Genomic DNA, 17,661 nt, shown 5'->3' with positions numbered 1-17,661 from the left:
GGAGAAAAAAAAAAATGAAACCAAACAGAGGACTCTACTAACATTGTGAAGGAAGGGAATATAAAGAAAGAGCCACTGCAGTTCTTTAACTACTATTGCAATAATGGCAGGAAAAAAAGCCAACCAAGGAGCCCAGCATGTACACCAGCTTCAGTGTGACAGAGTGTGGGGACACAAAAATGGATGGTGAGCAGAGCCTATAACTTGTTAATTTTTCTACACTTCATCTACTACAAGTTCCAGCTTAGAAATGGATATTCTTTGTAAAGAAAACACTTCTTTGAGCTCAAGTACAAACTCCTTAATGCAACGAAATGATGGCACAAGACTCTACAATAATGACTTTAACTCTGGAGAAGCTAACACTTCAGATGCATTTAATTGGACAGTGGACTCAGAAAATCGAACCAACCTTTCCTGTGAGGGCTGTCTCTCACCACCATGCTTCTCCTTACTTCATCTCCAGGAAAAAAACTGGTCTGCTTTGTTGACAGCTATAGTGATTATTCTAACTATTGCTGGAAACATACTCGTCATCATGGCAGTGTCCCTAGAGAAAAAGCTGCAGAATGCCACCAACTACTTCCTGATGTCACTTGCCATAGCTGATATGCTGCTGGGTTTCCTTGTCATGCCCGTGTCCATGTTAACCATCCTATATGGTGAGTGGAGTTGGTTTCCCAGTTGTACCCACACTAGTAATAAAGAGCATGTGCATGTCATTAGCAGATGAGCCAGGTCTCAAGGGACAATACAAACAGGAGGCTTTGTTAATAAACAAGGGCCCTCTGTTACACTAGTTACTTAAACTTTACTCTGAAATGGGGTTTACCTATTTTTAAAAATCTACTATCTGTGATTCTTAAAGAGTTTTGTGCTTTGAAACACATACATTTTATGTAGAAATTATTATAAATGCCCCAATACAGTCATAAAGCAATAACTTAGTATCTGTCATTCTGAATCCACTTGATTTTCACTCCTTTATATTCCCAAATATTCCAGCCTTTAAGACAGAACAGTTCTATCTTTGTCATAGTTTTCAGCAGTTCTGATGGAGTGGTAAAACCTTCCCAATGACCTGGGAACATTTGCAGAGAGAACATTAGTGGTGCAGTGGGATCTAATGTTAAAATATGCAGAGTCTCCATTAGAATAAATGAATGACTCCAGTTTTCATTGTTCCCTGCCCAGGGACGCTAATTTGGAAGGGTGCCTTTAAAAATGCATATGCATAAACTCCTCCAGTCTGGTGTGGAGGAGGGTGGAAAACAAATGGAAAGAGGTTAATCTTGCTTTCTTCTCAACAGACTTTGAAAGAGTCAAACTGCTCAGCAAGTCAGCAAACACTGGGGCGGCTCTAGCTGGAAGTAGAATGTGATGTTCTTTCCAAATTATAAGTAATACAGCCAGATTTTGAAGAGAGAGAGAGAAAGAGAATTAAGACTGCTGACACAGGCACATCAGCAGTCATCCAGAGCTAGAAACAAGTTGAGTGCTGTCTTTAAGAGGGGATTTTCTGGCCAAGTCTTAGGGCTAAAATATATCAGTCCAGTCCTGAGGAGTAGGAAGGAGGGAGGTGAGCAAAGGAGAGCAGGCTCTGGTTTGCACATGATGGGTAATGCTCATTACAAAACAGCCTACTTGACCACTCGAATGTCACCACCAGCTCATTTCATTAAATTCGCCTGTCATTTCCCAGATATACTGGAGAGGTCCTCGCTTCTTAAAACCCCACCCTGCTCAAAGGCAAACTCCAGGAATGGGGGGTGACTATCCACAGGGCCGACCAGTCCGGGAACTAAAACCGCTGCAGATGCAGGGTGGGAATGACCCCAAGGAGGGGTGGAGGTTGAGGAGGGGAGAGGAGGCACCAACCAGCCACCTTGGGAAGCTGCAACCTGCTGGGCGTCTCAGGCTCTGGGTTGCAAGTGCGCCCCCTAGCGGCAGCTGTTCTGCGTGTAGCCATTTCCAGGCGGAGTTGAGCTCCTCCCTGCACTGTCCTCCTGAACTCTGCAGGGGGAGGAAATGCCCCCTCCTTATCCCTACTGCGGAAACCTAGCCTAAGGCTTGTGGCTGCCTCCTAGCAGAGAAAACTTCTTTAAGAGCCAACATCATTTCCGACCAGGCTGAGCATGCCTTCCCCCCCAGGCGCTGCTAAGGAAAAGGCTCTAGTCTTTCCTGAAACTCTTTGCAAATAATCCGTGTGAAAGGCAGTAAGTTAGGCTTGTATCCTGCAACCGTTACTTTTCTGAATACCTGTGGTGGCATTTTGGTAGAGAAAGCATGTTTGAAAATGGAGAGTTTGTTCAGCTTTGTGGGTCTGGAATATTGGACTTTATATGTGGACTTTATAATTTTCCTTCTCACATGCACACAGATCTAACACCATTGCTTATACTGTTACCAAAATTAATTAGGTTTATATAACCATTAGGTCCCCCTCAAAAATATTTTTTAAAAATACAGGACACTTTGCTTATGTCCATAAAGCATATCCTATCTCTCTAATACAGCAGGTGACCTCCTTCAGGGGTCCTCCCAGGGGAATCATCTGGAGAGCTTTAGAACAGTGTTTGGGACCCACCCTCCTAGACATCAGGACTTCTCTAAAGTTCTCCAGCTAATTCTAATGTGCGGCCAGGAATGAGAACCACTATCCTAAACATTGTTTGGCAAAGTGGGATCCCTGGACCAGCAGTATCAGCACCCCTGAAACAATTCTCAGGACAGAAACACCATGTTTTCCTTCACCATTGTCTTCGTCCTCACCCCTATAAGCCCCAAATTTGAGTTTAATCCCTAAAGCATTATTAGGTAATTATGTTTCATTTTTAAAAGTAAAGACATATTCTCATTCTGGATTTTTAGTCATTTATTCCTTCACGCCAATAGCATTTATTGAGAGACTACTCAATGCCATCACGGGGTAAGACTGAGCAATTATAATAATGACAATGGGGTGGGCCTAACCACAGGAAGCAGAAAATGTGTGAAAGACGTGTGAATAAGTAAGGACAGTATACTGTGAGGTGCTTCGTAGAGGAGCCCAAAATATGTCATAACTTATGGCCTAAGTAATTTAAAAACAAAAACAAACCAAAAAGACATGTTTTGTTAGGCAGAATAGAGTGAAAGAAGTGCTAAAGAGAACCTGTTTACCCCAACAAACTGACAGTTCCAGCCAAAAGAAATGTTCAAACCTGTGTTTCTCAGCCAGTGAAATCGTATTGTAGTTAACCACAGTTGTTATTAGGCTTTTTTGAAATATTGAAAATATCTTATGTTGCCCTTTGCTGCCTCTTGTGCCTTTCCCCAGGATGGAAACTGTTGCAGTAGGAGAGAATCCACATGCCAGAGGCAGCATAAGGCCGCTTACTGACACTAAGCTTCTGCATCCTAGGTTACCAGTGGCCTCTGCCTAGCAAGCTCTGTGCAATCTGGATTTACCTGGATGTGCTCTTCTCCACGGCCTCCATCATGCACCTCTGTGCCATCTCGCTGGACCGCTACGTCGCCATCCAGAACCCCATCCATCATAGCCGCTTCAATTCCAGAACTAAGGCATTTCTGAAAATAATTGCTGTTTGGACTATATCAGTAGGTAAGTGGGAACAATGTTTCAGCCTCATTTGAAATGATAGTTCATCATGACAGAACATCATGAATCTATTATTCTGTTTGTTGCAAGGTATGATGCAACATAGCAATGATCAGATTTGCTATAGGAAAGAAAAAACCCCTTCACATCACTGGTTGACAACATAAATTTGTATTGCTTTGCACAGGTAAGAATGTATATACCAATAGAGTCCAAATCAGGACTAGCCACCTTCCAAAACATCTCATGCTTTCAAAATCACTACTGTAACTCTTGAGTTTCCCAGAGACTTCAACATTTATAATCACCAGACTTGTGGTCACTGTAAGAATACAGAGCTCCATACTGGAGAATATACAACTTCGGGGGCTAGGGAAGGTGCCCGGTACTGAACTCAGAGGGAGAAGGTGAGAACAAAAGAAGGTGGCAGAACTTGCTCATGGGGCAGGCATTTTAGCCTGCCCGGCGCCTTTGCAACACCTTCCTCCTTTTATGACACCTCCCACCAGAGGATTCAACCTGCTTCACTGAGGTTGATTACACACGTTCACCTATAGCCAGCATTGATCCGTCACACACCTAACAATCTTGAAAGCTCAGGTAATGGAAGCTAAAGCTGCAGCTCCCGGGCAGCTAAGCCAATTGCACTTGTCACCTCAACAGGCTTAGTCAATAACCAAAATTTCCCGGGATTTGCTTTGAAGTCACAAAGCTTTGCAGGCAGAAATGCCATACCTGCTATGGCCACCTGGGTGTCAGTATCTACTAACATGAGAGACATGGGATATGGTGGCAGGCTTGACATCAAGGGCTAGCATGAGTCTGTCCACAGCTTTGTAATAAAACATGCAAATGTATAATAAGCAAACAATATAATATCTGGTGTTTCGGTTTCTATTGTTTGCCTTGCTACTTAAGATGTAATCTGCAGAGTAGGAGCTCCACTCTCTAGGTGAGAAAGTTGGGGTGCAAAAAATAAAATGACTTGGGCAAGGCCCACCTTAACAGGTCAAAGTTTTTGTTTGATTATGATGAGAATACTCACAAATTACATTGGTATGATTTTCAAAATTTGGAAAAGTCTTACCTCTTTTCCATTTTAAACTTCACGTTATGGTCTGAAGGAGACAAAACAAAAGATCTTGCTGTACATTTTTGATAGATTAAGGAAGCTAAGTAGAGAGTGGTTTTGTGGCTTGCAAGGAGCAGTGGGGGGGCTAAACTTCCAGCACCAAGCCCTGCTCTTACTGATGAATGTTTCTCCTTACTGAGGAACTAGTTCTTGCTCCAAAAACTTTTTGTGGTTTCTGGACCTCTGCAATCTTGGACTCATTCTATTACGAGTGGTTCTCAATCCCAGCTGCACATAAGAACCCATGGGGAGCATAATGGGTCCATAGTAGAACCTGGTGATTCTAAGGTACAGCCGAGGACCACTGAGACAGACCATCAAGGAGGAAGTTGCAATTAGTTTTAGAATTCCCAGTTATTTTTATAGACTAGAGGTCTGGTGCAAGACAGTCGTGCACTGGGGCGGAGGGGGGTGTCCCTCAGCCCGGCCTGTGCCCTCTTGCAGTCTGGGAGCCCTCGAGGCTTAGGCCATCAGTCGGACATCCTTAGCGCTGCCACGGAGGCGGGAAAGGCTCCCGCCATTGCTGCTGTGCTTGCTGTGCTCACCAACCGTGAGCCAGGCTTGGGGCTTCTGGCTGAGTGATGCTCTCCCTGTGGGAGTGCACTGACCACCAGGGGGCAGCTCCTGCATTGAGCATCTGCCCCCTGGTGGTCAGTGTTCATCATAGCAACCGGTCGTTCCTATATAATAAAAGGATAATATGCAAATAGACTGTTCCACCGTTCAGTCTATTTGCATATTAGCCTTTTATTCCAGTTCTCTGGAATAATTCTTCATGTTTTCATCTATTTTCTTAAATATTAATCACTGTTATTTGGATATCTGAGTAATCTGAGGATTACTATTCTCAAGGGTCATTTCCCTCTTGGTTCTGTCAGTTAGTATGCCTGGTAATTTTTTTTAAATTGAGTATTGAACACTTTGTAAAAAAAAATTGTGGATACTCTGTTGATGTTCTCTTTCTTGAAAGAGTAGTCCTTTAGCTTTAGCAGGTAGTTAGATTGGGTACCCCCAATTCAGTCAGGGACTGAGTTTCTTTTAGGCTGGGTTTTGTAAACACTGGTCTGTTTGTAGTTTACCCTTATAACTAGGGTATAGTCTCTTGATAACCTCAGATGAAAACCACAACGTTCTCCATTTTGAAGAGCTCTGAACTACAGTTTTGTCTCTTCAACACTATAAGTTGCTGCTAAATCTTGAGCTGCTCATCCTCTCAGTTTGTCCCTGTAACAAAGTAGTAAATACCTTGAAGGAAAGGCAGCACACACTATTACTGCACTATTTCACTCTTCCCTTCACTCCAGAATCTTCACTCTTAAGATCCCAACTGTTTTGTTAGCATAATCCCCTCAAACAGCTTTGGGCCCTGAATTCTACTTTATTTGATACTAATATTATCATATCTCCTCCTCATGCTTTGAATCTCTCCAATGTATCTTTTCTCATCTCATCTTTACTATCTTTGTTCCTTTGTTTTAATGTATATTTTCACAGTTAACTTACAGATGGATATTTTTAAACAAAATCTGGCAATGACTGCCTTTTGATAATGAAACTCAGCCTATCTACATTACTATGACAATGGGCATAATGTTTTATTCCTATCATCTTATTTTCTATTTAACATATATTTCTCTTTTTAATAGTTTATCCATTTGCCCCCATTTCAGGTTTGCTGACTTGCACAATGCCTTCTTCATTGCCTTCACCCCATCCCAATTAGTTTGAATTTCTACTTGGCTTTTTCTTTTCCATCCCAAATAGTCCTTATTATACATATTTCTATTAATATATCTAAGATAAATAATAATCCCACTAAATTGTTTCATTCCTTATTCATCATGAGTCCCAATTCATAGGTTTTAGACATTTTACATAATTTTAAAATAATATAGTGTTGCTAAAGAGAACAGATTGACAGCTCTCAGAGGGGAAGGGTGTTGGAGGCCTGGGTGAAAAGGTGAAGGGATTAAGAAAGAAAAAAAACTTGCCCAGTTTGGCTCAGCAGTTAGAGCATCGGCCCACGGACTGAAGCATTGCAGTTTCAATTCCAGTCAAGGGCATGTACTTGGGCTGCAGGCTCCATCCTGGCCCCAGTTTGGACACAAGTGAGAGGCAAACAATTGATGTGTCTCTCTCACATCAATGTTTCTCTGTCTCTCACCCTCCCTTCCACTCTCTCTAAAAATCAATGGAAAAAATATCCTCAAATGAGGATTAGAAAACAAAATAAAAACTCATAGACACAGACAACAGTATGGTGATTACCAGAGGAAAAAGGGGTGGGGAAGGTATAAGAAGGTAAAGAGGGGATAAATGGTAATGGAAAGAGACTTGACTTGGGGGTTGCAAGTACAAAATACAATGTACAGATGATGTATTATGAAGAATTATACACTTGAATTATACACCTATACAATTTTATTAACCAACTAGAGACCCAGTGCACAAATTAGTGCAACAGTGGGGTCTCTCGGCCTGGCCTGTGGGATCAGGCCAAAACTGGCTCTCTGACGTTCCCTGAGGGGTCCTGGGTTGCGAGAGGGCCAGGCCAGGCTGAGGAACTCCACTGGTGCATGATTGGGGCAGGGGAGGGACGCTGGAGGTTGGCCAGTCGGGGAGGGACCGTGTGAGGGCTCCTGGGCATGTCTGGCCCGTCTCACTCAGTCCTGACCAGCCAGACCCCAGCAGCAAGCTAACCTACTGGTCAGAGTGTCTGCTCCCTGGTGATCAGTGCACATGATAGCAACTAGTCAAGTGGTCGACCGCCTGCCCCCTGGTGGTCAGTGCACATCATAGCAAGCAGTTGAGCAGCCTTAGCATATCATTAGCATATTATGCTTTGATTGGTTGAATGGACGACTGGACACTTAGCATATTAGGCTTTTATTATATAGGATGTCACTTCAATAAATTCAATAAAATTTTTAAAAATATAGGAAAAGAGAACCAAGATGACAGACAGCATAGGTAAACAAGGTACTCACTCCCTCCCATAACCACATCAAAATTACAATTAAAATACATAACAGTCATCATGCAGAACCACCTGAGATCTGACTGAATGGAAGTCCTACAACTAGAGAAGTAAAGAAGAAAGCACCTCAAGAGTGGCACAGAATGGGCTGGTTCAGACACCCACCTGTAGAGGCCTCCCATGAGGAACAAGGGGTCCCAGCCCCACACCAGACCACTCAGCACAGGCTGCCAGTACTGGGAGGAGAAGTCCCCATAACTTCAGGCTGCAAAAACCAGTGGCAATTGTGGCTGAGAGACATAGGCTGCTGGAGTCCCAGCAGTTCCTCTTAAAGGGCAGGGGCATGAACTTGCTTGGACTAGCTCCTTCTGAGCTAAAGCACTGGGGCAGTAGCTTTGGGGAATCTAGGGGAATATGGGGAGGAACTGGATTGTCTGGCACCAGGGCAAGAACTTTGGGAGTGGCTTTCTCCCAGACAGGGGTGCTCACACGGGTCATTGTTCCTGTGCTGGGACCTCCCCCTTCACAGAGCTAACTGGCAGCCATATCTGAGTTTCCATCAGCCTGGCTCACAGCTTTTCCATTTGAATGGCCTGTCCTGCCTCAGATTTCAGGCCTTCCTAAAGTCTCTCAAACAAGCATCAGCTGGCATCAGCATGCCCATATTTATCAATAAGAGGCCAAAGCACTGGCACTCGCAGCAGCATGCCTTGTTTCACAGCTGGGCACTTCCAACCCCAACACAAGTAGCAGCAACCTGCAGATTGCTCTGTAGCTGCTGTTGGGTGGCTCCAGCCATTGGGTGACTTTGCATCTCTCGGGGGAGGGGGGGAACATCAAAGCCAGTGCACCCAGTGGACAACTTCAGTCCATACTAGATTATAACTCTACATGTCCACAAGTGACACACTCAAGGGTCAGACTCATGAGCACCAAAGCCCCACTGAAGCAAATCCTGCTCCATACTGCTCCATAAGGATGTCTCCTGCACAGCAGCTCTTCCGCTGTATTCCCAGCTGGTCCTCACAGCTAATTGGCCTGGAGGACAATTCCTCCCAGTGACCACAGCAGCAATCAAGGCTCAACTACAACAATACTGTGCACACAGGAGCACTCCTGGAGCACCCAGCTCAGGTGACTTGGGAGGCTGAGCCACTGGGTCCTACAGGAAATCTTCTATACCAGGCCACTCTACCAATTCCAAGAGACACAGTAATTCTACCTAATACATAGAAACAAACACAGTGAAGCAGCCAAAATTTGGAGACAAAGACACATGTCACAAATGAAAGAACATAAGTTCCAGAAAAAGAACTAAATGAAAAGTAAGCAAACAAACTACTAGATACAGAGTTCAAACCAATGGTTATAAGGTTACTCAAAGATCTTAATGAGAGATTCAAGGGGCTTAGTGAGAATATAAAAGACATGAAAAAGGATGAGTCAGAAATTAAGTATACACTAACTGAAATAAACAATAATTTATAGGGATTCAACAGTACAGTAGAGGATGCCAAGAGTAAAATCAGCAATTTGGAATATAATGAAGCAAAAAATACCAAATCAAAAAAGCAAAAAAAAAATAATAATAAAGAATAAAAAAATATGAAGATAGTATAAGGAGCCCTTGGGACAACTTCAAGCATACCAACATTCACATTATGGGGGTTCCAGAAAGAGAAGAGAGAGAGCAAGATATTGAAAACCTATTTGAAGAAATAATGACAGAAAAACATCCCCTACCTGGTGAAAGAAATAGACTTAAATAAATGTACAAGTTCAGGAAACACAGAGAGTCCCAAACAAGAGGAACCCAAAGAGGCCCACACCAAGATACATCATAATTAAAATGCCAAGGGTTAAAGACAAAGAGAGAATCTTAAAAGCAGCAAGAGAAAAGCAGTTAGTTACCTATAAGGAAGCACCCATATGACTATCAGCTGATTTCTAAACAGAAACCTTGCAGGCCAGAAGGGAGTGGTAATAAATATTCAAAGTGATGAATAGCAAGGACCTACAACCAAAATTACTCTATTCTGCAAAGCTATCATTTAGAATTATAGGTCAGATAAAGAGCTTCCCAGACAAGAAAAAGCTAAAGGAGTTCATCACCACAAAACCAGTATTACATGAAATGTTGAAGGGTATTCCAGAGGAGGAGGAAGAAGAAGAAGAAGAAGAAGAAGAAGAAGAAGAAGAAGAAGAAGAAGAAGAAGAAGAAGAAGAAGGAGGAGGAGGAGGAGGAGGAGGAGGAGGAGGAGGAGGAGGAGGAGGAGGAGGAGGAGGAGGAGGAGGAGAAATTAACAATAAATACATATCTATCAACAATTGAATCTAAAAATAAAAAATAAATGAACAAGGAATCTAGTGAACAAAATAAACTAATGAATAAAATAGAACCAGAATCAGGGAAACATGGAACAGACTAATGAATCTGAAAGGGAAAGGAGAGTGTGTGGGGGGTGGGGGGGGCAGGAAGAGATTAACCAAAGAACTTATATGCATATATGCATTACTTATGAACACAGACAATAGTTGCTGAAGGCCTGGGGCAGGGTGGGAACCAGGTTGAAGGGAGTAATGGAGGGGGGCAGTACATCTATAATATTCTCAACAATAAAGGTTTAAAAATATAAATTAATAAAAATACCTACCAATATTTAAAAAAATAATAATAATCTAGTGGTGCACTAGATCTATTTAAGTAAAAAAAATGCAAAAACCATAAAGAAACATATAGATATAGATGACTGCATGAAAAATTGTAAGTTTTATATGGCTAAAGTCAATTATAAGCAAAATCAAAAGAAAAATATTTCAGTGTATATGAATAACAGACCAAGGGTTGATCTCCTTAACATACATTTTAATTTTTTAAGAAAAGGAGAAAACAGTCCTGGCCAGTTTTGCTCAGTGGTTAGAACATCAGCCTGTGGACCAAAGGGTTGTGAGTTTGATTCCTGGTCAAGGGCATATGCCTCAGCTGTATGCTCAATCCCCAGCCCCAGTCAGGGCACATGTGAGAGGCAACCAATCAATGTGTCTCTCTCACATCAATTTCTCTCTCTCTCTCTCTCTCTCTCTCTCTCTCTCTCTCTCTCTCCTCCACCTCTTTTCATTCCACTCTGTCTGAAAATCAATGGAAAAAATATCATCGGGTGAAGATATTTCCAATAAGGAAATAAACTATATGAACAGGCAATTCACAGAGAAATAACTTGAAATGAACAATAAAACTCATAAAAAATGTTTAGCCTTTTTAACAGTTATGGAAATGTAATTTAAGGCAATACCATTTTACCCATGGCAAAATTAAAATGGGTTAAAATACCCAGTGTGGTTTGGGATATGGTGCCCTTTGTACTCTCTTATCCTGTTTGTGCAATACGAATTGTTTGTTCTTGGACAATCTAGCAAAGTTATTAAAATTTGACCTAACAATCCCATGAGAGAATCGGTTCTCCAGAAAAACAAAAGTACATACAAAACTTTTTAATACTGCAATTTGGGGGAATAGCAATTTTGGGGAAAGTGGAAAGGCTGGTTTATGGTTAGATTATGGTTGGGTTATGGTTTTATCTAAATTATGGAATATTTTGCAGCTTTTAAAAATTTTGAGTTGGGCCCAGCTGGTGTAGCTCAGTGGTTGAGCATTGACATATGAACCAGGAAGTCATGGTTTGATTCCCAGTCAGGGCACATGCCTGGGTTGCAGGCTCAATCCTCAGTGTGGGGCATGCAGGAGGCAACTGCTCAATGATTCTCTTTTGTCACTGATGTTCTCTCTCTCTCTCTCTCTCTCTCTCTCTCTCTCTCTCTCTCTCTCTCTCTCTCTCTCTCTCTCTCTCTCCTCTCTGAAATCAATATATATATTCCCGACCATCTTTAACAGGTAAAGGTATAAATCAGATAAAAAGAAAATGACCATTTTCACACACACACACACACACACAGGTATATTTTAAACATTCAGTTGGGATTATTTGATATTCAAGTGGAAGAATGTCCATGGTGTTAAGTGCAAAAAGCATGTTTTGGCATCCTATGAATGATCTGAGCCCATTCTGATAAAATAATATTAGTAATACTATGGATTACTAAATGTGTATTAGCACTGAGAAACTGTTGAAAGAATTCACACTTATCAAGAGGTGAAATTTAAAAGAATGGCAGGATTGTTATATTTTCCCTTATGTACTTCCATAAAATTTTGTCACAAATATGATGACGATGAAAAATAGTTACACGCACATGGTGGGAGAGAAGGCTTCATAGAGGAGGTAGGTGGCTGACCTTCAAAATTTGCTAGGATCTAACAAATGGCAGCCTTGGTAACAACATCATAGATTACTCAACTTTCCTTACATTAGTTATTTTTGAGATTTGCTGTTTCTTTTTCATTGCTTACTGCTACTAACTTGGTCACTTTATTTTTTCCAAGGCTTCCATGTAATTCTGAGGAAAATGAATATAATTACAACTCAGTTGTGTTTTCTATTTGTGAGCCTCTCTGAGTAAAGGAGTGATGACAGAAAAGACTGAAGCATTAGATTAAGAATGATCCTAGGATCCTCTGTGGATTTCATTTTCCCTTCACAAATCCAATATTCATGATCAGAAGTAACTGTGTTTTCATTACAATATATAAAGTAAGCAAACCCTTCCTCCCTCATGTTTGCCTTGCTAATGCCATATGAGAAAAAACAATGGGCGCTACTTATTCCCAACCATCTTTAACAGGTAAAGGTATAAATCAGATAAAAAGAAAATGACCATTTTCACACTGTCATATTTTGACAAGCAAGCAAAGACACCAATTTACATTTTATTGCACTGATTTCATTTCAGAAATATATTTGTAGTTCATGGAGTAATTTTGAAGTATAATGGGTCTAAATACCAAGAGTTTTCCCCCTCAAGGATAAGCATGATCATGAATTTTATGCATTCTTACTTTTACAGAGAAAAGGCAAGCTGTGACACATTTATTCGGTGCCTTTACCTTCCCAAACTTTGACAATCGTGCATCAATTCTAAACTGAATACTTAGGTCACTTGGTCCAAACTCTGGCCTTCAGGCAAATCAAAAACTCACCATCCTACCTAACCAGGGCAAGTTTATTATGAAGCTTTGAGGGACAGTAGATTTAGTTTGTAGCATTTGAAGTTTTTTATTTAATATTTTGAGTATCTTTTTATGTTTATGAACAAATTTATATTTTGTTTTCTATGGTTGTTGCTCATAGTTTTTGCTGTAGAACTTGGAGTCATATTACTAGTTCTGTTCCTTATAAACAGTGCAACCTAAAGCAAGTTACTTAATCTCTCTGCACCGTAGGTTCCCAATAAATAAATGATGATAGTAACAGCACAATAGTATGAGGCTGTTTTAATGACTTAGTGAATAAATATAATGGTTGTCTCATAAGTGTTATAAGTTTATAACTTTTTCTGTAAGGGTCTTGTTTTTTTCTAACATAAACTAGTGGCCCGGTGCACAAAATTCATGCACACTAAAAGGGAATTAATTAGAGGAAATAATTTAATATTGCTATTTGTCCTTTCTCTATAATAGAAGTGTCAGAGATAAAAGAAAATTAGTAAAATGTATGTGAAAATATTCCTCCTGTCAGAGTCTGGGGCGTGCTGCAGGACCCAGAGTCTAGTCCCTGCCCACCAGCACACACCTCAAAATCACAAGAGACCCAGACCCGGCCAGCCCCAACCCCATTGAGTGAGATCCAGACCCAGCCGGCCCCACCCCCATCAAGCCCCGCCAGGTTTGGGGCACAGCCTCAGGTCCCCTGGTGCACCCTCAGGTCCCCCGGCCTGGTGCTAGGGCGGAGTGTGTGGCCTGGGGTTCCCCCCGGCCCAATGCCAGGGCAGGGGACGTGGCCTGAGGTCCCCTGGCCCAGCACTGGGGTGGGGGGCACACCTTGAAGTCCCTCATCAAGCCCCACTGGGTAGGGGGCATGGCCTAAGGTCCCCCGTCAAGCCCCGCTGGGCAGGGGACGTGGCCTGAAGTCCCCCAGCCTGGCTCCAGTGTTGGGAGCACGGCCTCAGGTCCCCTGGCTGGGGTGAAGGGCACGGCCTGAGTTCCCCTGGCCCGGCACGAGGGCGAGGGGCACAGCCTGATGTCTCCTGTCAAGCCCCGCTGGGCAGGGGGAGTGGCCTGAGGTCCCCCAGCCTGCCGCCGCTGCGAGGGGCATGACCTGAGGTCCCCCGTCAAGCCCCACTGGGCGGGGGGCACAGCCTCAGGTCCCCCAGCCCAGCCCGGTGCCACGCAGCCTCAGGTTCCTGCTGATCACTCATTATGGCTTGTTACGGGAACCCCGTCTCCGCTGTGGGCACAGCCATCTTGTGTTACGGGAACCTCACCTCCACTGTTGGCTCAGCCATCTTTTGATGGCATGAGGGTCAATTTGCATATTACCTCTATTATATACAGGTTAGGAGGATTAGCATTTGGATGTGTTTTCACACTTTTTCTATGTATTCCCAATGTATTACTTGTCATTTACCATTGATTTTGGTGGTATTTTCCACATGAAATTTTATTTGAATATATTCTTTATTTATAAATGTGTGTTTTTTCTCCTTTATGGCTTTTGAATTTTGAATCATTACTAAAATTGCCTTTTCCACTACAAAGTTACAAAGGAGCTGTTCCATATTATCTTTCATTACTTTTATGGTTTTGTTGTATAGTTTTGTCTTTAAATCAATTAGAATTTTATTTTTTCTATGCAGCTACTTATACCATTTATTTCCCTATTGGTTTGATATGCCACCTTTATCATATGCTGAGTTCCAATATATACAGAAGGGGCAAAAGTAGGTTTACAGTTTTGAGTTCAGGAAGCAGAGTTTATTTTTGTATTATTATACTAGAGGCCCAGTGCACGAAATTTGTGCACTGCAGAGGGGGAGTTCCTCAGCCCAGCCTGCCCCCTCTCACAGTCCAGGAGCCCTCAGGGGATGTCCTACTGATGGCTTAGGCATGCTCCACCTTGGGAGCGGACCTAAGCTGCAGTCTGGTGTGGGAGGTGACCGGGCTGATCAGGGGAAGGCACCACCCCCATCACCCCACTGCTGCTGCCACTGCCGGCTGCTGCAGTTGCCAAGGTGATTTCATCAACACGGACTCCAGTCCCTTCACCACAAAAAAATGACAACTTTCTTTAGGCATTTTCAAGATGTCTCTTTCATAGGATATAACATTTCTTTCTTTTTATCCTGACCTGAGGATATTTTTCCATTGATTTTTAGAGAGCGGAAGAGAGAGGGAAAGACAGAGAGAAACATCAATGTGAGAGGGAGACTTCGATTGGTTGCCTCCTACATGAGCGCTGACCTGGGCCCTGGCCAGGGAGGAGCCTGCAACCTAGGTACATGCCCTTGATCAGAATCAAACCCGGACCCTGCGGTCCACAGGCTGAGGCATTATCCACTGAGCCAAACTGGCTAGGGCAGGATATGACATTTCTTAGCCCCTCCAGCAGTGGATCTTCATTTTTTCCTCCAGGAATGAGGTGGAAAAACGCTAGATCATCTTCTTGGATTCTTATTACCCAAGTTAGCAAGAACACTGCGAGTGGCTGCATACAGGGCGCTTAGCCAATGAGCGGTCAGAAAAGGTGTTTCCTCTGCAGCTCACATGCAGAGGTGGGACTGCTGGCGTACCGCAGCTGGCAGGCCCCACTGTGTGTGTCCGCTCTGGGCCTGCTCCAGCCGTGCCGCGGTGGCTTGGGCAGTCCCCTCTGTCTCCAGGCCTGCACCATTCGTGGCTTGCCTCACTGCACATGCAGTCCCCTCCCACCCTTCTGTGTGCGCAGCTTCCTCCTGAGCAGGTTGTGACTGTTATGGCGTCCCAGCTAATTTGCATATTACCTCTTTATATATATAGATGTTAATTATTACATTTCATTTTCCATATGAACAACTGTAAATCCACTTTTGCCCTGTCCTGTATTTAGGTTTATTTCTGGACTTTTTCTATTCTAATGATCAGTCTATTCATTCACCAATAGCATACTTTTAATCGAGGATATATAATTACTAGAGGCCTGATGCATGAAATTTGTGCAAGAGTGGGCCTTCCTTCTCCTGGCTGCCAGCACTGGCTTCCCTCCAGCACCTGGGATCCAGGCTTCCCTCTGGCCGCTGGCAGGCACCCGGGACCCTGGCTTTCCTCCTCGCAGAGGCCCCACACATCCACCACAGCCCGCTGGTCGGTGGCCTGGGCCTCCCTCTTTGGGGCGATTGTGGAGCCCCCCAAATGATTGCCCCACCAGCCGGTGGCCTGGGTCACCCTCTGCGGGACGATCATGAGGCAATGGCCAGGCCCCTGACCAATCACATCACACCCTCCTTTGCTGGCCTGGTGCCAGTGGATGTCATAGCATGGTTCCAGATGGTCGTCTGGATGGTCGTCCAGATGGTCATTCTGCTGTTCGGCCGTTCAGTCAATTTGCATATTATGCTTTTATTATATAGGACTATATACCTTGCCCCTCTGCCGGCCTGATCGCCCTTACCTTGGCCCCTGCTGGCCTGATCGCCCCTACCTTGCCCCTCTGCCAGCCTGATCTCCCCTACCTTGCCCCTCTGCTGGCCTGATCGCCCCTAACTGCCTCTGCCTTGGCTCCCAGTCTAAGCTGTAGTCTGGCCTCCCTCTGCCAGAGGCAACCTGGCCAATCAGGGGAAGGCACCGCCCCCATCATCCCGCTGCTGCTGCCACTGGTGTCCACCATAGCTGCCTGAGCCTTGGGCCTCTCAGCTGGGCATGGCTGCCTGAGCCTCGGGACAGTCCTCACAGAGGCAGCCACCATCCATGGCTTGCCTGAGCTTCAGGCAACCCCTGCAGCTTTGTCCAGAAGGACATCTGGATGGTCATCTGGAAGATGTCTGCCCTAATTAGCATATTACCCTTTTATTAGTATAGATGGATTTTATTCTCTCTTAGATCTAGTAGTCCTTCATTGTTCTTTTTCAGACATGTTTTGACCATTTTTATTTACTTCTTATACGAGTTTTAGAAACACAGCTTCTATCAGCTTCTATCTAATTTCAGGGGGGGAAATTTACTTTTTTATTGGAATTGCATGTAACTTTATAAATCAAATTTTTATCTTATTTTACTTTTAAATATTTATTGTTGAGAGTATTACAGATGTCCCTCTTTCCCCCCGCCCCCCCCCCCACATTGCCCTCCTCCTCCTGGTTTCCACCCTGCCTGAAGTCTTTGCTACCCTATTGTCTATGTCCATAGGTAAGGTATATATGCATATAAGATCTTTGTTTAATCTCTTTCCACACCCTGACATACCTTCCTCTGAGAATCATCAGTCTGTTCCATTTTCATGCCTCTGTTTTTATTTTATTAACCAATTTATTCTGTTCATTGGATTTCTTATTCATTCATTTTTAGATTCAATTGTTGATAGATATGTATTCACTGCCATTTTATTGTTCACATTTTTCTTCTTCTTCTTCTTCTTCTTCTTCTTCTTCTTCTTCTTCTTCTTCTTCTTCTTCCTCTTTTTAAAGAATACCCTTCAACATTTCATGGTTTGATGGTGATGAACTCCTTTAGCAGCTTTTTCTTATCTAGGAAGCTCTTTATCTGACCTTTAATATTAAATGAGAGTGTTGCTGGGTAGAGTAATCTTGGATGTAGGTTCTTACTTTGAATATTTCTTGCCATTCCCATATTGCCTGCATAGTTTATGTTGAGAAATCAGCTGATAGTCTTATGGGCTCCCCTGTAGGTAACTAACTGCTTTTTTCTTGCTGCTTTTAAGATTCTCTCTTTATCTTTAGCCCTTGGCATTTTAATTATGATGTGTCCTGGTGTGGGCCTCTTTTGGTTTCTCCTATTTGGGACTCTCTGTGCTTCCTGAACTCTTAAGTCTAAGTCTACACTGAGTGGCCAGATTATTATGATCTCTG

At 43.2% G+C, this 17,661-nt stretch overlaps 1 protein-coding gene across 1 annotated transcript; it reads left to right on the top strand.

Annotated features, from left to right (window-relative positions):
• Positions 1–250: 250 nt before the first annotated feature.
• On the top strand, positions 251–4,416 carry HTR2A (5-hydroxytryptamine receptor 2A; the record flags this gene model as incomplete). The annotated part of the gene is made up of 3 exons (XM_079778723.1): positions 251–662; positions 3,404–3,604; positions 4,265–4,416. 3 exons carry the CDS (start codon positions 251–253, stop codon positions 4,414–4,416), a joined length of 765 nt encoding a protein of 254 aa, XP_079634849.1.
• Positions 4,417–17,661: the final 13,245 nt, after the last annotated feature.

Source organism: Cnephaeus nilssonii (assembly GCF_951640355.1).
Source record: "Cnephaeus nilssonii genome assembly, chromosome: 8".
Taxonomy (NCBI): Eukaryota; Metazoa; Chordata; class Mammalia; order Chiroptera; family Vespertilionidae; genus Cnephaeus; species Cnephaeus nilssonii.
Note: the sequence above shows the minus strand (reverse complement) of the source record. Positions and strands in the feature narration are given on the sequence as shown.